Genomic DNA, 24,654 nt, shown 5'->3' on the forward strand with positions numbered 1-24,654 from the left:
ATCCATCAAAACGGGTGTTCTTACCAACCAAGACAGGATTCTAGCCTTGTAGAACATGGTAAGATCTGTGTTGGCGACAAGGTAGCCTTCGGTACATTTCGCCATGAGAGTTTTTGGCAACATGATATCGACTTTCAAGCCGGTCCAGTTTGCTCAGTTTCATGCACGGTAGTCCCAGTAGGATCTTCTGTTGCAATGCAACAAATACCATCTGAATCTGGCGGCCCAGGTATTTCGCTTGTCTCCGCAGACCAGTTAGTCGCTTCTTTGGTGGTTACATAAACAGATTCTTGCAAGGTGACGCAAGTTATCAATTTAAAATTGGACTTTAGTCCCAAAGGATGCCAGGCTTCAAGATTAGAGGCCGTCTGTTTTCATGCTCGGTTTCAGGGTTTTTGTACTCAAAAGGAATCCAAGCTTCCAATCAATGTCTTTGAACTGTGAGCAGTCTTTCATGCTTTTTTAAGCACGCAACACTTGCTGAAGGGAAGGCCAGTGAAGATTCAGTCAGACCATGCCACATCAGTGGCATACCTCAATCATCAGGGCCGTACCAAAAGTCCCTTGGCCATGCGGAAATTGTCCCTTCATCCTAAGGTGTTTCGTCAGTTGGTGGAATTGTGGGATCACCAGAATGTCGACATGGTGGCATCTCGGATGAACCTCAAGGTTCTCTTCTGCTCCCATCCAAGAGATCCTATGGCTGTTGCAGTAGACGCCATGTCTCTTCCTTGGAGGTATCGCTTAGTGTACCTTTTTCCACCGGTAGCAATGCTCCCCAAGGGTGTTAAGAAAGGTAAAGAGAGAGGGTGTTCCAGTTCTTCTGATAGCGCTGGATTGGCCGCAGAGGGCCTGGTACACCGATCAGCTCAGACGTGGCGGTTGCCGCTATGCCCACATCTATTAACTCAAGATCCCTTTTGTCCTCTAGGTTTATAATGTCTGCCTTTAACGGTGTGAATGTTGAAGCCATAATCCTAAGCACTAAGGGTTTTTCCGAATGTGTGGTGCAAACCATGCTTTGTGCACGGAAACAAGCCTCTGCAAAGATTTCTCATTGAGTCTGGAAAACTTTTATGGACTGGTGTAAAAAGAAGGGATATCCTACTTCTTCTTTTTGCTTGGCCAGGTTACTTAGGTTTTTGCAGGATGGGTTGGATGCAGGATTGCGCCTTAGTTCTCTTTAAGGTCAGGTGTCAGCTTTTTCGGTCTTCTTTCAAAGAAAACTTGTTGTCTTTCCTTATGTGCATACTTTCATTCTGGGTGTTCTCCATGTACAACCTCTATATGTTCCTCCGGTACCACCATGGAATTTGAATTTGGTGTTGAATGCTTTACAGCATCCGCCTTTTGAACCTTTGAATACAGGTGAATTAAAATTTCTATCCTAGAAAACGATTTTGCCCATTTCTACGACACGCACACTTTTCAGTGCTTGCTGTTTTATCTTGCAAGTCTCCTCTTCTTATTTTTCATAAAAACAGGGCAGTTCTTCGAAACAAGCCCTCTCTCCTTCCTACGGTTGTGTCTGGTTTTTATCTAAATCAACACATTTGTCATTCCGGTCCTGAATGATTTTATGTATTCAGCTTAACAATATTTCTATTTGTTTTCTCAATGTTGTCTGAGTCTTCTGAATTTATGTGCAGAGGTCTCGGAAGATACGCAAGACTTTGATACTCTATTATGCTCACAAAAGAGACTGGCTAGCTTCTAAAGTTATTATTGCTAGGTAGATTACGGCTCTTATCTGTTAATCTTATAGTAAGGCTGGGGAGCCTGTCCCAGATAATCTACACATATAATGCACCGATTGGAATGCAATCCATGTCTCCAGTGCTGTAAGACTACAATGCTATTAACTGTGGCACCCTATATTAAGGAACACAGAAAATGTCAGTAAGTTGGATTCTGACTACCTACACAATAACCCTCAATTTAGGGAGTGATAGTGTTTATGTAGTTACAGGTAAGTGAACCTGTGAGTGCTACCAATTATATAGATGCTCCTCTAGCCAGCAGTGGATCCTGGGTGGGCCGCTATGGTGCTTCCAGAGAACAGCTGTGCAAAGCGGCAACGTGGTAATCTGTACACACATTCACTAACTTTTACAAGTTTAATGTGTTTGCATCCAAGAATGCAAGTTTTCAAAGAAAGGTGCTTCGTGCCATTTCTTCTGAGCGTTCCCTCCCATAGGGCAGCTTTGGGATGTCCCTGGTGTCCCCCAAAGGAAGACAGAGAAAATGGGAATTATATACTTACGTAAAATCAGTTTCTCTTAGCCCATTGGGGGAAACCGGGCACCCACCCTTAACGCTCTAGTTTCTCCTACTGTTTGACATATAGTCTTGTTGGTAAGAGAATGTTGTTGCTTGTTAATTTTATTCTCTTTTCCTGTTTCTCTCTATCTCCGCTTTCTGTGGGCTTGGTTAAACATAAACTGAGGCTGGACAGGTGGTGGTATAGAGGATGAGGAGCTAGGGCTTAGTTAAACAGAAGTTTAAAGTGCCAGTTCGCCCTGTCCCTACTCTATACCCCAATGTCCCCGATGTCCCCCAATGGACTAAGAGAAACGGATTTTACGTAAGTATAAAAATCCCATTTTTTTCTTCCTTTTATTGTTTCATACTATAAATACTGGTTTTTATTCTTGGCGGGGGGCAGGGGGGGGGGTTCTCTTTAACTTTTATGGTGAATTTATACTAGTGAAAAAGGTGTGTACCTGAGTACTGTGCGACTGTGGTCATTTTTCCATCATAGAAAATTACAAATCTTGAGTTCATCTACTACGTATTGAAAAGGCAGTTGACAAATGGTGCACTGGTAGGTGGTATATTTGTGGCACACATAGGAAAGGGAAGTATTTAACTCCTCCCACAGAACACGCAATGATGATTTCCACTGTTAATAGTAGGCCACAATGCAACTTGAATGGGTGAAAAGAGACCTTTCACCCTCACATGTGCCATTACAACTGATGATACACTTAAAATTCCTGTCCCGTGCCTAAGGGAGGTCGTCAGTTTCAGGGACAGATAGTCCTAAGTACCTATTACAGGTACAACTTCTTTCTCCTGGTTTTGTGCCATCTTGCAGCGGCACACAGGATAAGCAACCACAAATACCCTGCTTCAGACCCCCTGCCTTTTTGTTGGCACTTAGCAATCAGAATAATATACAGCTCCAGTGCCTTCACTCCATAACCAGGGGAATAGTAATGCTGTTGTATATCATCATTTGCTGGCTAGAGGAACATCTATATAATTGGTAGCACTCACAGGTTCACTTACCTGTAACTACATAAACACTATCACTCCCTAAATTGAGGGTTATTGAGTAGGTAGTCAGAATCCAACTTACTGACATTTTCTGTGTTCCTTAATATAGGGTGCCACAGTTAATAGCATTGTAGTCTTACAGCACTGGAGACATGGATTGCATTCCAATCGGTGCATTATATGTGTGTATTGCTCTTAAAGGGTCTTTTAGAAAGATTTGTTTCAAACAAGTTAGAGGTAATGGGGGCAGTACAGTGGTCTTGTGGTTAGCACTTCTGCCTCACAGCACTGGGGTCATGAGTTCAATTCTCTACCATGGCCTTATCTGTGTGGAATTTGTATGTTCTCCCTGTGTTAGCGTGGGTTTCCTCCCACACTCCAAAAACATACTGGTAGATTAATTAATTATTGTCTGCTATCAAAATTGACCATAGTCTTTGTGTGTGTCAAGGGTGATTTATGCAACTTGCATGTGAATCAGCTTGTTTACACTTCTTTAGCACATTGAGGATATGAGAAGGACATTCTCTGTACAGAGCTGTGGAATTGACGGCGCTATATAAATAAATGATGACCCAGCCCCAGAAACAAAAAATTCCTTGTATATAACTATATCATTATATATTATTATTTTTAATAATGCTACTACCTCCATATACTTTAAAACTTCAGTTTCTTTATTACATAGAGCAATATGCTGCTCTTTTCCTATATGCCTCCCAACACGCTAACTGAATTGGTCATGGTCAGATAAACAAATACAAACGAACCAGAAATAATCTGCATTTGGAACAAAAAGAAAAACAAAGTACCACCACAAATATAACAGATCTCTGGTGTGGAGTCTTTTAGACAAAGCTTTGGAATTAAACATTTCTTGATAAGTTTGGAGCATTCATAAAATGTATTAAAACATAATAATTGCCGTATGCTTTCCCCATGTATCCTCAGCATACTCCTGCTCATTAAATTGTTTAACAGTGTCTCACTTTGACTGTAAGTGGTCAGTGATCATGTGATATGTGTATGACATGCTTACCAAGCGGCAATTATTTATTTACTTTTCATTCTGGTTTGCTGAACACTCTGGAAACCAGGATTCCAGAAAAAAAGATCCCCTATCTGAAATAAGCATATCCAGTCATTAACTTCTGTTTACATCTGCAATGACACTAATGTATTTACAATATTAATGAATTGACAAATTTAAATGTTTCTAAATGGTTCAGAAACAGAATTGTTGAGGTGCACTTGTTAACAGGTTCTTAACAGATTACTTACAATGAAAAGAAAAATACAGTGCTTCTAGATGTTTATTTAGGAAATGCAGGAAAATATGACTTTTTTTTTTCTTTTTTCACTGCTCAGAAACATTTTGTGTAGATGATTGAAGGGCCGTGCTCCTCATACTCTTTCCTATGCACCCACAGTTGCTGAAAAGACTTTAAGGATGCCAATATAGAGCCACCAGTCCAGACAGAACATTTTCTTTCAGGTGAAGCGAACACAAAAGGTTTCTCGGGAGAGGACAACTTATTTAATTCTTTCTGAAAGCGCTCATGGAATCCTTCAAGCATAGTCATGCCTCCACATAGCAAGATGTTATTGAGCATGGTTTTCTTTTAACTAGCATCACAATTATTAATACAATTCATAGTCATGGTTTGAAGACCTGGCTGGGTGGAACCAATCATGGAGGGCTTAAAGAGGGCTTCAGGGCAGATGAATCTTTCCTGACCAATAGTGATTAGTTGTCCATCAGGAAGTTCATATTCTGCCACATACTCATTTGGAGGCAAATACATTTCAAGGTCCACATCAGTGGTAATGTAGCAACATTTGTTTTTTATGTCTTCTATTATGTCCAGATGCTCTTCTTCAAACTCATTCCCAGCTTCATTTAAAAGCTCCATTAAGTATTTTGTGATGTCTGCTCCCGCATAGTCTGATCTGTCTGTAATATTGTGTAAAACATGTCCTTCCCTTATAGGGACCACATAAGAAACTCCATGGCCACATTCAACAATGAGGCTAGTTGTTTTGCCATAAGAGTACATAGCTAGCCTTGACTGATAAGCTATGTGGAAAGCTGGGGCGTTGAAGGTCTCAAATATCATCTCTGCATATTTCTCTCTATTGGTTGCTGGGCTCATTGGTGGATCAGACACAAGGACAGCATGCTCCTCAGGTTGAATTTTCATCTCCTTGACAAAAATATATTCCCAAATAGCTTCAATGCACTCCCAGTCCACAATAATACCATGCCTTAGTGGATTCACACATTTTAGAGGAAAGTTGGCAATCTCTTTCTCTCTGCCAACAAAGGTTTCTTTTCGGTTGTCTCCTGTTTTAGTGGTCTCTTGAATATGTTTTCCTATTGTAGATGATACTACAAATGATGGCTTTTGTTGTCCTGCATAGCCAACTTTGCAATAACCTGTTCCTATATCAATGACCACTGCTCTTGTTGCTTTTACTATTTTTGGTTTTGCATTGCATTGTGCTTCTCTTGTTGAGTCAAGTCTAACCCTCAAATCTTTCTTAGCCAGCACTGGTTGAACAGGGGCTGTTGGCAAAGACATTGTTTAAGCTTCTTTTAAAAGCCCTTTTGTTTAACCAATTATATAGTATAAACATTCTGACTATTATAAATAGTACTTTTGTTGTGATGTCACTGGCTGAATTGTGACATAAACATTTTCTCAAAGAATTCTGTAGCCCTAGAGATATGCAATAACAAATGAATTAAAAAAAACATTCAATGATTACTACTTTGAGAAATAGGGAAATATTAGAAGTTTTAATTCCATCAGCTGTATACAATAAAAACTTAAATAACACATAGTGGGAATAAATAATAAACAAGACTAATCCTTAAAAGTTGTCATGCACCTTACATTGGTGTTATAAATATATTTTATATCAAAATTGTAATTATCTTTAAGAGTATATTTTTTTCATTATTTTTTTTTTGGTCATTTTTATTTTATTTGCTCTATCACAGGATATTAGAATTCACTGAATGTTTCCATGTCTATATAAAAGCAAATCTGCTTTTATACATAGCACCAGATTCAGAGGTGACATATTTTAGTGCTGGAGTACAGGAAGCTAAACTCAGCCTTAAAACAGTAGCCAAAATTCATGGCTTTCAAGGTGTTGAATCAGAATGCCCAACTGGCCCTGTCAAAGGCATCCTCAGCATATAAGCTGAGCATTATGGATGGAAGTTTATTGTGTTTGAAAATGTGGAGATGTTGCCTATAGCAAACAATCAGATTGGTTGCTATAGGCAACATCTCCTCTTTTTCAAACCCGCAATTTAGTAAATATACCCCAAAGTCTATTATCCAGAACCTAATGGTTGAAACCAACATTTACCAATATAGGCAGTTATGGGCTTAATTTCAGGTCTAGAATTTTGGTGAAAAGTTTAATGTCAAAATAAGTAACTATATTGGCCTCAAACAGAGGGGTCTTTTCCTTTCTTAGATATAACCGATGTAGAGGCTTTCTGTAGACCCCTATGGCAGGCCACATAATGGAGTTAAAAAGTTTGGTTAAACAAGGCACAATTTCATAATATGATTTTGAAAGACTATCAGGTCTAGGCGTGTTGTGCATTGGTAGATACTCCATTGCCTCATCCATTTCTGCTTCTATAGGGTCTTCTAGATGCACGGTAGCTAAAGTTGAAAGGTTACTATCTATCTTTATAATATATTTCTCTAGCTTTCACTGCATGACAGTAAATACTGATGATTCTTATGTGACAGACTGGCTTTTGAGTTTATTAAGCTTATAGATCAACAAAGTATATTTCTCTTGCATCCTTTGGGGGACACCAGGGACATTGGGGTATAGAGTAGGGACAGGGCGATCTGGCACTTTAAACTTCTGTTTAACTAAGCCCTAGCTCCTCCCCCTCTATACCCCACTTCCTGTCTCAGCCTCAGTTTGGTTTAAGTGGTGAACGGGCTGTGTCGGGGCTGCTTAGCAGCCGAATTCTGTTTTTTTTTTTTTTTTTAACTTTGTTTTTGTTTTGAAGTTAATTGGAGACTTGTGTCTCCTGGTCCTGACACCCGGCGACTCACAGAGCCGCGTAGGCGGCTGTCAGTTACTGCACGCTGCTCTCCCGGCTGTCGGCTACTGTTTGGAGGGTACGGAGATCAATGTAATTACTCCCCCCTCCCCCCGTGTCTGGCAGATCTATTTAAAAAGCCTGCAGTTAGCCAAGAGACAGATAGTTAGAAAAACAATTACTGTAGCAGCACACAGCATGGATGGCTGTGCACTGTCTGGAGGGGGGATTGGAGGTGCCGTGGAGGTGCCTCCTTTGCCAGTCCCTCCCCCCTCCCAACGTTCAAACACCCTCCTAGGAGCCAGGCACAGTCGCCTCAGGCTGTCTCCATCCTCCTGTGCTGACAGCAAGTTAACTGCACACACTGCGTGAGGAGGGATGGTAGCAGGTAAGTAAAACCCTCTCCCAGCACAGTGCTGAGAGAGGAAGGGGGGGGGGGGTAGAAAATCACAGTTGTCCCCTGAGCAGGCTGCTTCTTACTAGGAGCAGTCATCTTTAAAAAAAAAAAAGATTCTATTTTTAGCTTAGGGGACTGGGTCAGGCTAGGGTCACTAAGATAGTGAGCGCTGCTAGGCACTGGATTGGTTGAGGTGGTTGTCCTATTGAACACTTACCAATCCAGTGCTGGGCCCTGGGGGAGTGGTGTTTTCCTCTTTTGCACTTCCTCCGTGGTTGTCTCTCACTCCTTTGTACAGACACTAGAATAGACAGCCATTTTGTAGCTCCAGCTTCTCCCCTTTTCTATTCCGAGTCCTGTAAGGTACAGGGGTGGGGGTTGTATTTTCAAAAGATTGTCCTTTTGTCTGTTGGGCTTTATTGGCTGTATGCAGGCTCACTTTCTGTTAAGTTTTGTGTGCTGCTTGTTATTTATCTTGTGTTTTGTTACACTGTTTATAACGCTGTGTTGTGTCTGTATTGTCCCATCATTGTAACATGTCAGATAGGAGAAAATCCATGCATGGTAGGGCTGGTGTTACATTTATGTTGAGTTTCACCTGTGCTGTCTGACACATTAAGTTACCATCTGGTCAGTCAGGCGCTCAGGCTCTGTGCGCAGCCTGCTGGCCCTCAGAGAGCATCCCGAGTGATACAGCAGCTGCTTGTTTAGATACGGCAGAACCTGCCTGGGCTCTGTCTTTCTCCATTACGGTGGCTGGACTTGCTCAGTTAGTGCGGTCACAGGCTGTGGCCGCACCATCTTCTGAATCCTCTTCTTCTGTAGCGAATGACATGGTTCTAGTTCGCTAAGTCAGGGTTTGACTGTTTCTACCTCGCAGAGTTTGTAGAACCAGCTTGGGTACAGGGATTTGCATCCTCTGTATAGGATTTGGTTTCGTTTTCTTCCTCTTTAAAAAGGATTTTACATTCTGCCACACAGTCTTTCTCACGTAAACGTAAGAGGGTGTCGGCACTCCTTCAGGGGAATGAGTCAGATTTTGACTGTGGTTCGCAGGAGGAGGGTGAATTAACAGTGGTGTCTGATGTGGAGGTTCCTTCGGTGGTGGAGGAGGTTCATTCTGATCGTCAGAGTGTGGAAGAATTAATTCAAGCTGTGCGTCAGGTACTTGATTTTCCTGAGGAAGAGGTTCCTGATGCTGCAGAGGCTTCTCTTTTTGCACGCCGTAAAAATAAATCTTTCTCTTTCCTGGCTTCTTCCTAATTGGAAGATTTGTTGTCAGAGCCTTGGGCTTCCTCAGATTGGAAGTTCCAAGTGTCTCGGCGACTACAGTCGTGTTATCCTTTTCCTCCTGAAGTTCTTGCTAAATGGGAGACACTTTCACTTGTGGATGCGGCTGTTGCAAGGTTAGCAAAGGTAACTACTATTCCATTTTTGTGGCAGCAGGTGCCTCTTTGAGGCCTGCTTTAGCATCTGCATGGTTAATAAAGCTGTAGGTCGAAGAACAGCTGTCTGAAGGTTTGTTGACAAGCAGACTGTCCTCTGGATTGCTTCCATTAGTGGAGCAAATTCAGAAGGCGACAGATTGTCTAGGAGAGGCAGCTATGGACGTGGGACTGATTGGGGCGCGTATTTCTGCCTCTGCAGTTTCGGCTCATCACACTCTCTGGCTTAAGTCCTGGGAGGCTGATGTGGAGTCTAAAAAGGCTCTTGAAACAATACCTTTTTCTGGGGATGTTTTGTTTGGTCCTTAGCTTGACTCCATTATCAGTCAAGCAACAGGAGGAAAGAGCACTTTTCTCCCTGTTAATGCTCTCAAACAAAGAATGTCCAAATTCCGGTCCCATCAGCCTCAGTAAGGTTTAAGGGTCAATATTCCTTGTGCCAATCTTCTAGAGGCCAGTCATCCATCCCCAGGGGTGGTTTGCAGCGGGGGCGCTAGGCCTGATCTGCTCGACGTCCAGTAGCTAAACCTGCAGATAAGCAGTCAGCATGTCGGGCATTTTGCTCCTCCGCTGTCGCCAGTGGTAGGAGCCTGTCTTTTCTTGTTCAGAGATCGGTGGTTTCAGTCTACCACCGATGTTTGGGCTTGGGGGGTGGTGGACCAGGGATACAAGATCGATTTGCTCGGTCTATCCCAGTGGATGATCTTTTTGTGTCTTTTATTCGACACCCAACTATGACTAGTGTTCTTGCCCTAGGACAAGATTCTAGCCTTGCAGAAGATGGCGAAATCTCTGTTGGCAGCAAGGAGGCCTTCAAAACATTTCGCCATGAGTGTTCTGGGCAAGATGGTATCGACTTTTGAGGTTACCCAGTTTGCTCAGTTTCATGCACGGCAGTTCCAGTTGGAACTTCTGTCGCAATGGAACAAATCCCATCTGAATCTGGCGGACCAGGTATTCCGCCTGTCTCCGCAGATGCGTCAGTCGCTTCTTTGGTGGTTACACAAACAGAATCCCGCCAAGGGAAGCAAATTCTCAATTTGGAATTGAACTTTTATCGCAACTGATGCCAGCCTTCGAGGTTGGGGGGCCGGCTGTCTTCACGCTTGGTTTCAGGGTCTTTGGACTCTATGCTGCCAATCAATGTTTTGGAACTGCGAGCAGTGTTTCATGCTCTTATGAGCATGCAACACTTGCTGAAAGGAAGGCCAGTGAAGATTCAGTCAGACAATGCCACAGCAGTGACATACCTCAATCAGGGCGGCACCAAGAGTCCCTTGGCCATGCGGGAAACACAGATATTTCAGTGGTCCGAGGTTCACGTTCCGGCGCTCATGGCAATTTTTGTTCCCAGAATAGACAATTGTCAAGCAGACTTTCTAAGCCGGCAGACTCTGCATCCGGGTGAATGGTCCCTCCATCCGGAGGTGTTTCGTCAGTTGGTGGAACGGTGGGGTCGACATGATGACATCTTGGTTGAACCACAAGGTCCCCCTCTTCTGTTCCCGTGCAAGAGATCCTATGGCTGTCGCAGTAGACGCCATGTCTGTCCCTTGGAGGTACCGCTTAGTGTACCTTTTTCCACTGGTAGCCATGCTCCCAAGGGTGTTAAAAAAGGTAATGAGAGAGGGTGTTCCCGTTCTTGTAAAAGCGCTGGATTGGCCGCGAAGGGTCTGGTACACCGACGTGCTCTCCATGGCAGGAGCACGGACGTGGCGGTTGTCACTACCCCCAGACCCATTAACTCAAGGTCCCTTTTGTCAACTAGGTTTACCGTCTGGCTTTAATGGCGTTCCTGTTGAAGCCATGATCCTAAGAGCTAAAGGTTTTTCCAACATGTGGTGCAAACCATGGTTCGCGCTCGGAAACCAGCCTCTGCAAAAATTTGAAAGACATATATTGACTGGTGTGAAAAGAAGGGATCCCTACTTCTTTTCGCTTGGCCTGGTTACTTAGGTTCTTGCAGGACGATGTTGGAGGTTGGATGCAGGTTTGCGTCTTAGTTCTCTTGAAGGTCAGAACGAAAGAAATCTCTGGCGCTAATATGAATATCACAGGTATAGGAAAAAGAACACAATTTCTGACCAGGTAACAAATGCAGCAGCTTTTAAAAGGAGGTAGTGTTAACCCTCCCAACAAAGCATACAAAAGGGAAAAAGGAGAGTTGCGCAGAAGTACCTAATAGGTTTTTAATAAAAAATGTCAAACAGCTGTGTAAAATACATGTATCGCATGCTGACAACCACAAAGTTAAGGTGGAACGTATACTATGTATACACTGGCTTTTCTAAGAAACAAATAAAATAAAAATAAAAATGTAAAGATATAAATAGATCTCAATAAAAAACAGATCACATGACCTCATAATCATGTATATACATGCATATATTGCGATGCAACCCAATACACCTATTTATCACCAGCTGGTAAATATAATTGGGATATCCAGATTTAATTGGATCCTGCAGGATATAAGGAAGGCAGAGAAATTGTTTTTCCCTTTTTGCTCTTCAAATATATAAATACAGTTGAAATTGAACTATTACATGTACATGCAAATGATGTTTCTTATTGGAGTTTAGATCTTCAAAAAACTGTCCTTATAAGGATCAAATATAGATGTTATCCAGTCATCAAACAGTGCAAGGGAATAATGAAAATGCTGTTAATTATCCAGAAAGTGGAATCTCTTGTCACAGTCACTGTTAGAAAACAAATATGATCCTATATATAGAGAGAACCACACTGTGTGTGAAACATCAAATAGAGGCACCGCTTATTAGTGCTTCAGCGGCTATTGGCAATCAAATACCACATGTCTCCGAGAATAAAAACAGTTCCGTTATTGTGGATCTAATATGAATAATATCCGGTAAATAGACAGATGAAGAGAATTTGAATATTATAAATTATCAGTAAAATAAGATCTCCTGTCGCAGCCGCGACTGAAATTCAATAACAATTCCGTATATCGAACCATACTATGTATGTTAAGCGTCCAACAGAGGTGCAGCTTCTTTCCGCTTCAGTGGCTCTATATAATCAAAAGACCACATACCTCTGGGGATCCAAATCGGCTGATGATGAGTGTCTGTCAGCAATGGCAAAGATTAACCACCTTACCAGAAAGCGGGTCAGGATAAAAAACATACAGCAGTTCCTTCGGTGCGCACCAAATCCGGATCCAGACACACAAATGACGTGTGGATGATAGGTCCCAATAATAATAGCGTTTCAAGTTTGATAATAGCAATCAAATTACTCAGGCACTCAGATAGTGGTAGGCAACATAAAACAAGGCGACGCGTTTCGTCTGATGAACAGACTTTTTCAAGCAGTATTATTCCATCTGGATAGTTGCCCTTTTTAAAGGGAGTATTCCTTCATTTAATTACATTCATCTGTTCAGATCTTTGAGGTCTTAAAGGTACAAATGTCCATTAATGCACTTAGAAAGTGCATAACACTATCTAATCTTTAGTACATATATATAAATCCGTACATAAGGATAATCAAAAACTAACAAAATATAAATCATAATAATAACACCAAAAATAAATATAATAGGTAAACTAAATTAAAAAATATATAAAAATAAATACATAAATTAAAATCTAAATATCCCAATCGTTAAATTCCAAGGTTTCATTCAAACCTTCTGGGTGTAGTGTTTGTAATTTAAAAATCCATGATACCTCGCTTTTACACAATTTCTTATAACGATCCCCCCCCCCCTATCTGTAGGACAAAATCTTTCTATTCCAGTTATCTTCAAACCCTTCGGATTATTACCATGAGCTTCCGAGAAATGCCTAGAAACACTGTGTTTCATGTAGCCTTTCATAACATTTTGCTTATGCTCTCTGAAACGACTTTTCAGAGAGCGAGTGGTGCGGCCCACGTACTAGAGTCCACAAGGGCACTCCAGCACGTAGATGACAAAAGTTGTCTCACAGTTAATGTATTGTGAGATAGGAAAAACCAATTTATTCACTGTAGACCTAATATTAGTGACTGCTTTCTGAATAAAGTCACATGTTAAACAAACATTCTTATTACAACCATAACATCCTGGTTTTTTAGATGGTAACCAGGATTGGGCGTTCTTCTTTCCATTTTCTATTTGATCATTTTTATTATTTCTATTAGATCTCAAAACACTTGGTGCTAGTAAGTTTTTTAGGTTATTATTTTTCTTGTACACTACTATTGGAGTTTCATCCAGAACATTGCTCAAAATATTATCCTGATGCAGGATTTTATAGTTGTTAGTTATAATCCGTTTGATCAGATGAGATTTATTGTTATATTTTGAAATGTAAATGAGAGAATTATCAAAGCCTTTTGATTTAGTAGAGTTATCAGATTGAGTTTTATTCTTTGAAACTAATAAATCACTTTGTTTTAATTTAGAAGCATGCTCTTTGGCTTCTTCTAACAGATCTGACGGATATCCTCTTTCAGAAAATTCCAATTGCATTTTATTGGCCTGTGTTTCATAGTCATTCTCAAGAGTACAATTCCTTTTAATCCTACATAATTGTCCCTTGGGGATATTTCTGATCCACGGTTTATAATGGCCGCTTTTGAAATGTAGATACGTATTAGAATCCACAGGCTTATTATAATTATTGGAAATAATTCTATTACTAGTTTCCTCTATCGTAAGGGTAATATCCAGGAAGTTTGCAGTGGAACAACTAAACTGATAAGTGAAAAATAAATTATAAGTGTTAGTGTTAAGAAAAGAAAACAAATTCTGAGGCCAATTGAGCACCTCCATCCCAAATAATAAATAAATCGTCTATGTAACGGCCATAGAGCACCAGGTTCGCCCCATAAGGGCCACCCCAAATGAGGTCGTCCTCCAACGCCCCCATATAAATGTTGGCGAAGCTAGGGGCAAACCTGGTGTCCATGGCCATCCCAAGTATTTGTAAGTAATATACCGATTCAAACAAAAAATAATTGTGCGTAAGAATGAATAAAATCGCATCAATAATGAAATCAAGATGTCTCCCAGAGATCTCACTTTTCTTAGTCAAAGCTTCCTTAACTGCCTGTGCCCCACTCTGATGGGGAATATGTGTATACAATGATTGAACGTCCAGTGTCAGGAACCCCCAACCTGGACGCCAGATTATATTCTGAATCAAATTCAAAAAGTGCATGGTAGCTCGTAGGTAAGATCTCTGCGAGACAACGCAATCCTGAAGATAGTGATCCACATAATAAGACAAATTAGATGTGAGGGAACCAATACCAGAGATAATGGGACGCCCGGGGGGTGTAGTGAGGGATTTGTGAATCTTGGGTAAATAATAAAACACCGGTGTAATGGGGTGATGCATAAAAAGAAAGTTATGAACATCCTTAGTAATAACACCTTCCGATAATCCTTGACTCAACAGAATCTCAAATTCTTTTATATAAGAAATAGTGGGGTCTTTATCTGAGGTTCTATAGAACTTGGCATCTTGAAGTTGCCTAAGAGCTTCTGTATAGTAGTCCTCTCTATCCAGAATTACGACTCCTCCTCCCTTGTCCGCCGGTTTAATAACCACTGAGACATCATTTTGTAGGGAGAATAGAGCCTTTCTTTCTTGTAAAGATAAATTATTTCTCCCTAAATCTCTCCCAAGGGACTTGCTACACAATGTCTTAAACTCATCCAATGTTTTTTTTATAAAATAATTGTATAGATGGACTCCTATGATGAACAGGATAGAATTCAGACTTATTCTTAAATTTGCTAGTACTTAACTTATTGTTAACATCTTAAAGGTCAGGTGTCAGCTCTTTTGGTCTTCTTTCAAAGACAACTTGCTGTCATACCTGATGTGCAAACTTTCAATCAGGGCGTTCTCCATGTACAACCTCCATATGTTCCTCCGGTACCACCATGGGATTTGAATTTGGTGTTGAATGCTTTACAGCATCCGCCTTTTGAACCTTTCAATACAGTGGATTTCAAATTTCTAACCTGGAAAACGGTTTATCTTTTGGCTATTTCTACGGCACGCAGAGTTTCAGAGCTTACTGCTTTATCTTGCAAGTCTCCTCTTCTTGTTTTTCATAAAGACCGGGCAGTTCTTTGAACCAAGCCCTCTTTCCTTCCTAAGGTCGTGTCTAGATTTAATCTAAATCAGGACATTTTCATTCCTGCCCTGACTGATGCTATGTCTTCAGATAACGATAATTCTATTAGTTATCTCGATGTTGTCCGAGCCTTGCGCATTTATGTCAAAAGGTCTCAGAAAGTGCGCAAGACTGAGGATTTTTTGATTCTCTATGATACTCACAAAAGATGCTGGCCAGCTTCTAAAGTCACTATTGCTAGGTGGATTACGGCTGTTATCTGTCAAGCTTATAGTGGGGCTGGGGAGCCTGTCCCAGAAAATCTCCGGGCTCACTCTACAAGGTCTGTGAGTGCTTCCTGGGCGGCCCGCCATGGTGCCTCCTCTGAACAGCTGTGTAAAGCGGCCACTTGGTCTTCGGTACACACATTCGCTAAGTTTTACAAGTTTAATGTGTTTGCATCCAAGGATGCAAGTTTTGGAAGAAAGGGGCTTTGTGCTGTTTCTTCTGAGCGTTCCCTCCCTTAAGACAGCTTTGGGATGTCCCCAATATCCCCGGTGTCCCCCAAAGGAGGATAGAGAAAATTGGATTTTTGTACTTATGTAAAATCCATTTCTCTTAGTCCATTGGGGTCACCAGGAGCCCACCCTTAACGCTCTGGTTTCTCCTATTGTTTGACATGTTGTCTTGTTGCTAAAGAGAATGTTCTTGTGTTAAGTTTATTCTCTTTTCTTGTTTTATCTCCGCTTTCTGTGGGCTTGGTTAAACATAAACTGAGCCTGAGACAGGAAGTGGGGTATAGAGGGGGAGGAGCTAGGTCTGAGTTAAACAGAAGTTTAAAGTGCCAGTTTGCCCTGTCCCTACTCTATACCTCAATGTCCCCGGTGTCCCCCAATGGACTAAGAGAAACGGATTATACGTAAGTATAAAAATCCCATTATTTTGTTTGCTTCAGCGTGATATCTCCGTTTCTGTCTTCTATGATATGGACTGGCAACTAAGTTTCCTTCTCTGACTAAAAATTCATCTCTACCTGTCTGGCAACTTGGAGTGAATCCTGGGGTGAATGGAGTCCCCCTGAGTGCCACAGGTCCAGAGCTGGATCAGGACCCCTTCCCCTCCTCCACAAGTAGCAGCATGCTGGGTGGATGTTCTGTTATCTCAGCCACTGCCCACATGTCAGCTACACTTGGCTTTTTAAAAGGGTAATGGCAATCTTTGTTACTCATTTTGTTTTCATTAAAATCAGTATATAGCAAACGCTTCTGTGACAATTATGTAGTATCTAATGACTGACTGTTATTTTCTGTTGAATTTATGTATGACAATGTGAATATTTTATGTAACCTTTGTAATGTAATCTCAATGTGTACTTTGAAAAATGACATGAGTTTGAACCTAGGAAAGTGTCAATAATCTTTTGAACTTATCCAGAGATAGATAAGCAGCTCTGAGGAGTATTTTTTTTGGTATTCAAAGGATGTAGACCTGACCAGCCAAACCGCACGAGCAAAGGTGAGAAATCCGGTCCTGTGAACATTTCATAGCTCAGGACATCCCTATCTCACTTCGGAAGTCCTGTGACATCTGGGAGATCAATCTGTCCTTATTGACAGCTAAACTCCAAAGGTGGGGGTGAGAGTTTATTTGGAGAAAGGTTTAAAATCTTCTGTCTAATGTGTGCATTTTCATGAGGGGGTCTATCAAGACTGAAATGTCTCATATTTCTCAATTGTGTTCCCTCGCACACCAGATCTTAACTAGTAAGTAGTAACTGATTTTATTTCCTATTTTATTTTCTGAAACTTATTGTATACAACATATTGTATGTCTGTTATGAGCCGCGGCGGTGCCTCAGGCCCCAGCGACTCTCTCTGCCCCCCAGGCAGCCTGGCCCGTGTGCAGAGTATAGGAAACACAGTATTATAATTATTTTCCTACTGGGTCTGGTCAGCTGCTAGTTCCTCTGCCTGCCATTGGTCAGTGGTAGTATATAGGGCAGGGAGGGCTTAGCCTCCCTGTCGGTTATAGCTTTTCTGCCACAGTCCTGCTGACCTGCTTGTAATGATACTTACCTTTCCTCCGCTCCCCCGCTGCTCCATCGGACCCGGAAGCCGCACTTCCGGGTTCGTCGGTCACATGACCGGCAGACCTGGGCGGGGAATTCAAATATGGACTTCCTATTTAAACAGCGCTCTGACACTCTAGAAGTGTCAGAGCAACTTACCTGTTCCTGGCTCCTGATTCCTGTGTCCTCCTGGTCTCAGCTCCTTGTGTGTATTATCTCCTGTGTACCGACCAGGCTTGCTGACCTTCCTGATTGCCTGTGCTCCTGACCCGGATTGTCTGACGCTCCTTCCTCTACACGTTTATCTGCCATCTCTGTGTACCGACCCGGCTAGCTGACTTCGCATCTGTTCTGGTGACCCGTGTACCGACCCGGTTTGATTGACTCCGAGATTGTCTCCCGTATCTGTCTACATTGCCTACCTGTGTACCAACCCGGCCTGTCCGACTATTCTCATCCTGCTCCTATTCCGCTGTACTACATCTTGAGGCAAACCTGAGGACCGCGACCTGCGACTCCTGGCAGCAAAGCCCATCCCGCCTTGCAGCGGTTCTTGGTGAATACCGGGGAGATCGTTAGACTCTGCGCCTCAGGTAAGCCAGCGCTAATCAAGGTTAGTAGTGTATCCAGTAATCCGTTACAGTTTGCTCTGACCATGGATCCAGCGGCTAAAGATCTACTGGAGCATCTAGTGGGAAGAATGGACAAACAGGAGGCGAACCAAGAGCAACTTTTGAAATTCCTTCAGAGTTTATCCACTCGGCTGGACGTTGTTCAGAACACCTTAGTGGCCACCGGACCTCCTGCACCAGTGATTGCGGCTTCGGACCCCCCGTCTGCAGCAGCAGCTTCGTCCTCCCAGTTGCGGATACCTAATCCGCCTAAATTTGATGGAGACCCTAAACTTTGCAGAGGATTCCTGAACCAATGCTCCATTCAATTTGAACTATTACCGGGTAATTTCCCTTCTGAGAAGGCTAAAACGGCCTATGTGATATCGCTGCTCTCTGGTCAAGCTTTGGTGTGGGTATCCCCGTTATGGGAGCGGAATGATCCTATTCTGTATAATTTCTCCACCTTCTTGTCCTGTTTTAGAAAAGTTTTTGACGAGCCAGGAAGGGTCTCCAATGCCGCTGCTGGGTTGTTGCGTCTTCGCCAAGGGAACCAGTCCGTGGGCCAGTATGCTGTACACTTCAGAACTATGGCCTCAGAACTCCGGTGGAACGATGAGGCTCTTATGGCTACATTCTGGCAAGGTCTTTCGGATCGGATCAAAGACGAGCTGGTGTCTCAAGAACTCCCTGCATCTTTGGATGATCTCATCTCCCTCTGCGTTAAGATTGATCTACGTTTCAAGGAGCGTAATTCTGAGAAAGAACAGTCTCGACGCAGTATGATCCGTTTGGCTCCTAACTTCCAAACACCTGTTCTTCCGCCTGAGGAACCGATGCAATTGGGAAGGACCCACCTATCGGCAGAAGAGAGAGAGAGGAGATTTCGTAATAAGTTATGTTTATATTGTGGAGAACTCTTGAACTCTTGTTCCAAACGTCTGGGAAACGACAAGGCCTGACGTGTTCGGGAGCAGTATCGTTGGGCCTCCTTTCTCAGTCTCCCTCAATCCATTATAATAATGATTGTCTCACCATCCCTATTTCCTTACAGTCTGGACATCATACCTTTTCTCAGTCAGCCCTCCTAGACTCCGGGGCTGCAGGGAACTTCATTTTTGCCGCCTTGGTAAGGCAATTCTCCATTCCCACGCAAGCATTGGAACAACCTATGTCCCTTTTAGCCATCGATGGGGGAAGAATTCCTGAAGGATCTATCATTGTACGTACCACTCCTCTTCTTCTTCAGATTGGAGCACTTCACCAGGAGAGTATCTCCTTCTTTGTGATTCACAAATCTACCAATCCAGTCATCCTTGGACTACCGTGGCTTCGTCTCCATTCCCCGAATATTGACTGGCAATCTGGTCATGTCTTATCTTGGGGACAACATTGTTTTTCTCATTGCCTTTCTAAGGTGGTTCCTCGAAGAGATTCCAAATTCCACAAGAGATTACCCTTGGCCCTTCTTCCTGAGCCCTATCAAATCTTTGCCGAAGTCTTTTGTGAACAAGAGGCTACGAATCTCCCTCCACATAGAATTTGGGATTGTAGCATCGACTTGATTCCTGGTAAACCAGTACCGCGAGGCCGAGTGTACCCTCTCTCCGTACCCGAGTCCAAGGCTATGGAGGACTATGTCCACGATACTCTGAGAAAGGGCTTCATCCGAAAATCTTCTTCCCCTGCGGGGACAGGCTTCTTTTTTGTGAAAAAGAAAGACGAGGGCCTCCGCCCCTGTATCGACTACCGAGGTCTAAATGCCATCACCGTAAAGAATCGGTACCCCTTACCATTAATCTCTGAATTGTTTGATCAGATTAAGGGGCTACCATCTTCTCGAAATTGGACCTCAGAGGAGCCTATAACCTGGTGCGTATTAAGGAGGGAGATAAGTGGAAGACTGCTTTCAATACCCGGGACAGTCACTTTCAATATTTAGTCATGCCCTTTGGGTTGTGCAATGCTCCTGCTGTGTTTCAAGGTTTTATGAACGAACTCTTTCAAGACTTGTTGTATCAGTTTGTGGTCATCTACCTAGACGATATCCTCATCTTCTCCCAAGATTTGGTATCGCATCGCAGACATGTCCTGGAAGTCCTGTCTCGGATCAGGGAAAACCATTTATACTGCAAACTAAAAAAATGTACCTTTGAACAAACACAGAATCCTTTCTTAGGTTACATCATTTCTGGCACAGGATTGCAAATGGATCCCACCAAGTTAAAGGCCATTCTAGATTGGCCTCAACCCTCTGGTCTGAAGGCTACACAATGGTTCCTAGGCTTTTCCAATTATTACCGCCAGTTTATTAAAGGATACTCTACGCTTGTGGCTACTATCACCGCCCTGACCCGGAAGTTTGCGAATGCCAAAGTATGGTATGTGGAAGCCACTCAGGCCTTTGCTACCTTAAAATCTCTCTTTTCCTCGGCTCCCATCCTCCAACAACCTGATTGTTCCCGTCCTTTCATTCTGGAGGTGGACGCATCCTCCGTAGGTACAGGAGCAGGTCTCTCTCAACGAGATTCTATGGGTAAACTACGTCCAAGTGGTTTCTTTTCCCGTCGCCTCCTACCTGCTGAGAGGAACTACGGCATTGGGGACAAGGAGCTCCTGGCCATTAAATTGGCTCTTTTTGAATGGAGACATCTCCTAGAAGGTGCTCAGTTTCCCATTACTATATACACCGACCAAAAGAACTTGCTATATTTGCGTACTGCTCGCTGTCTAAATCCTCGGCAGGCAAGATTGTCCTTATTCTTCTCCCGATTCGATTTCAACATCTCTTTCCATTCTGGATCTAAGAATATTAAGGCGGATGCTCTCTCCCGCTCATTTGATCCTGCTGACTCGGAACCATTGGAGCAGAATAAATTTATTCTGGACCCTAGCCGAATTTTGGCAGCAACACATCTCAAGAGAAGCTGTCCCCCAGACAAGACCTTAATTTCTGCTCCTCTTCGCATTAAACTGTTACGATGGGCTCATCATTCCCTCTTTTCGGGTCACGCTGGCATTCGCAAGACTTTGGCGTTGCTATCTCGCAACTACTGGTGGCCTTCCTTACAAGAGGATGTAAAGAGATTTGTGTCTTCTTGTTCCTTATGTGCCCAACACAAAACTCCTAGGAGGAGACCTTATGGCCATTTGCTTCCACTGCCAGTTCCAGAATACTCGTGGTCACAAATCTCCATGGATTTCATTACGGACCTACCTTCCTCCAAGTCTTGTACAGTAATCCTAGTGGTCACAGATCGTTTTTCCAAAACCGCTCATTTCATTCCACTGAAAGGTCTTCCTTCTTCCTCCTCTTTGGCCAATATTTTTATTAAGGAAATATTCCGTCTTCATGGTTGTCCTCATCACATTGTCTCTGACCGTGGTTCTCAGTTTATATCCAAGTTTTGGAGATCCTTTTGTCACAAGTCTGGAATCAAACTCGATTTTTCCTCCGCATATCATCCCCAGTCTAACGGCCTCACAGAGAGAACTAACCAGGAGCTGGAGAAATTCTTAAGAATATTCATCTCTGCCAATCAAGACAATTGGGTGGATCTCCTTCCATGGGCTGAGTTCGCCCATAATAACCATTTCCACAAGGTTATCTCCAACTCTCCTTTTTTTGTTCTCTATGGCTGCCATCCCAGATTACCCACCTTTTCCCAGATTTATTCTACCGAGGTTCCAGCAGTGGACATATTATTTTGCAAGTTTTCCCACATCTGGGAACAAACCAAATTAAGCCTTAGAAAGGCCATCACTCGCTTTAAACAGGCCTACGATAAAAGGGGAAGAGCTGGTCCTAATTTCTCCATCGGCGACAAAGTATGGCTGTCTACACAGAACATTTGTTTAAAGGTTCCCAGCAAGAAGTTTACTCCCAGGTTTATTGGTCCTTTTTCCATTTCCGAGATCATCAATCCAGTAGCCTTCAGACTAAAATTACGTTCTCTTCGTATTCCAGATGTTTTTCATGTTTCCTTGCTGAAGCCAGTGGTTAATAACGAATTTTCCACTCCTTCAGAGTTCCTCCTCCTGTTAGTATTCAGAATCAGGGTGAATATGAGGTGAAACAAATCCTAGACTCTCGTAAAGTCAGAGGTTCCATACAGTTCTTGGTAGACTGGAAAGGATATGGCCCTGAGGAACGCTCGTGAGTAAGAGTGGATGACCTTTATGCCCCCCGTCTACTCAAACTTTTTCATAAGAAATTTCCCTGTAAACCTGTGTAGGTGTCCGGAGTCCACCTTTAAGGTAGGGGGTACTGTAACGATACTTACCTTTCCTCCGCGCCCCCGCCGCTCCGTCGGACCCGGAAGCCGCACTTCCGGCTTCGGCGGTCACATGTGTGCATTTTCATGAGGGGGTCTATCAAGACTGAAATGTCTCATGTTTCTCAATTGTGTTCCCTCGCACACCAGATGTTAACTAGTAAGTAGTAACTGATTTTATTTCCTATTTTATTTTCTGAAACTTATTGTATACAACATATTGTATGTCTGTTATGAGCCCCCAGGCAGCCGGCCCCGTGTGCAGAGTATAGGAAACACAGTATTATAATTATTCTCCTACTGGGTCTGGTCAGCTGCTAGTTCCTCTGCCTGCCATTGGTCAGTGGTAGTATATAGGGCAGGGAGGGCTTAGCCTACCTGTCGGTTATAGCTTTTCTGCCACAGTCCTGCTGACCTGCTTGTAATGATACTTACCTTTCCTCCGCTCCCCCGCCGCTCCATCGGACCCGGAAGCCGCACTTCCGGGTTCGGCGGTCACATGACCGCCAGACCTGTGCAGGGAATTCAAATCTGGACTTCCTATTTAAACAGCGCTCTGACACTCTTGAAGAGTCAGAGCAACTTACCTGTTCCTGGCTCCTGATTCCTGTGTCCTCCTGGTCTCAGCTCCTTGTGTGTATTATCTCCTGTGCACCGACCCGGCTTGCTAACCCTTCTGGACTCTGTTACCCCTGTGTACCGACCCGGCTTGCTGACCTTCCTGATTGCCTGTGCTCCTGACCCGGATTGTCTGACGCTCCTTCCTCTACACGTTTATCTGCCATCTCTGTGTACCGACCCGGCTAGCTGACTTCGCATCTGTTTTGGTGACCCGTGTACCGACCCGGTTTGATTGACTCCGAGATTGTCTCCCGTATCTGCCTACATTGCCTACCCGTGTAACAACCCGGCCTGTCCGACTATTCTCATCCTGCTCCTATTCCGCTGTACTACATCTTGAGGCAAACCTGAGGACCGCGACCTGCGACTCCTGGCAGCAAAGCCCATCCCGCCTTGCGGCGGTTCTTGGTGAATACCGGGGAGATTGTTAGACTCCGCGCCTCAGGTAAGCCAGCGCTAATCAAGGTTAGTAGTGTATCCAGTAATCCGTTACACTGCTTATCCTGGTACCTGCTTTGGTTCCTGCCCCGTGGACACTCTATTGGATTTCCCGTGTATGACCCCTTGCCTAGATTTGGACCCTGCTTGTTTGCTCGTGACCCTGACCTTCCTGCCTGTATCTGGACCTTGCTACCGTGCCTTTGACCCTTGACCTCGGCTTGTGTATTGGATTCCCTGTCTGCTTCCGGCCCTCGACCCTTGCCTGGACTTCACTCCACTTTCCTAGGTTCTCCCTAGTCGGTACGGACTACAGGACCCTCTGCTAGTCTGCGGCCAAGTCTGTCCCCACCACTAGAGGCTCCAGTGAACACCTGACTGGCAGAGCAGACTCCGGGTTGTGCTGTACCGGCTAGAGGGGTTCCTAACATTATAACCGGCCTAAAAACAGACGTTCCTGAGACAAAGTTGGGATGGAAGAAAGCGGAACCAAATCGTCTCCTTTCCAAGCCCTAGCGGGTCATGTTGAGACCCTGTACCAAATGGTCCGGGGATTGTCCCAGTGGTTGTCCTCTCATGAGGAGGACTCCCGGACTACATTGCCCATTCCCGGTTCTGTTGATGAACCCAAGTTAAATTTGCCGGACCGGTTCTCCGGAGATAGAGCACTGTTCCGGAATTTTAAAGAGAGCTGCAAACTCTATTTTCGGCTGAAACCTTGGTCTTCTGGTTCAGAACAGCAGAGAGCTGGAATTGTCATCTCACCTCTTGCAGGGTGACCCCCAGTCCTGGGCTTTCACCCTACCACAGTCGAGTCCTAACATGCAATCGTTGGAAGCTTTCTTCAACGCATTAGGTCTCCTCTACGGTGATCCAGATCAAGTTGCCTCTGCTGAGGCACATCTATGGGCCTTAAAGCAAGGCCAGCGTCTGGCAGAAGACTACTGCGCTGAATTCCGCAGATGGTCGCCTGACAGTGAGTGGAATGACCCAGCATTGCGCTGCCAGTTTTGACTAGGACTGTCAGAGGAGATAAAGGATTCACTTATGCAGTATCCTTTCCCCTCCTCGTTGGAGAGTCTTATGCAGCTTGCTATTAAAATTTACAGGAGAATCAAGGAGAGGAGGACATTCATCTGCATTTATTCCAGCTTCCACGGATGTTGAGAAACCTACGCAGTCAGGGGCGTTTCGCCTCCCTCCTGAGGAAAGAGACGGGCGCAAGGTCTATGTCTTTATTGTGGCAATAAAGGCCACTTCTCCTGCTCTTGTCCATTCAAACCTGAAAAAGGAGCATGTCTGGGAAAGGTCCACTTAGGCTTCCAAATTGTTTCCCAAAAGAATGCTGTCCTTATTCCCGCA

At 43.6% G+C, this 24,654-nt stretch overlaps 1 protein-coding gene across 1 annotated transcript; it reads right to left on the bottom strand.

The window, feature by feature from the left end:
- Nucleotides 1–4,643: 4,643 nt before the first annotated feature.
- LOC142141664 (actin-like protein 7A) lies at nt 4,644–5,861 on the bottom strand. Its single transcript, XM_075200320.1, is given in 1 exon segment — nt 4,644–5,861. A coding segment is annotated over 1 exon segment (1,218 nt).
- Nucleotides 5,862–24,654: the final 18,793 nt, after the last annotated feature.

This window comes from Mixophyes fleayi, chromosome 1 (assembly GCF_038048845.1).
Source record: "Mixophyes fleayi isolate aMixFle1 chromosome 1, aMixFle1.hap1, whole genome shotgun sequence".
NCBI lineage: Eukaryota > Metazoa > Chordata > Amphibia > Anura > Limnodynastidae > Mixophyes > Mixophyes fleayi.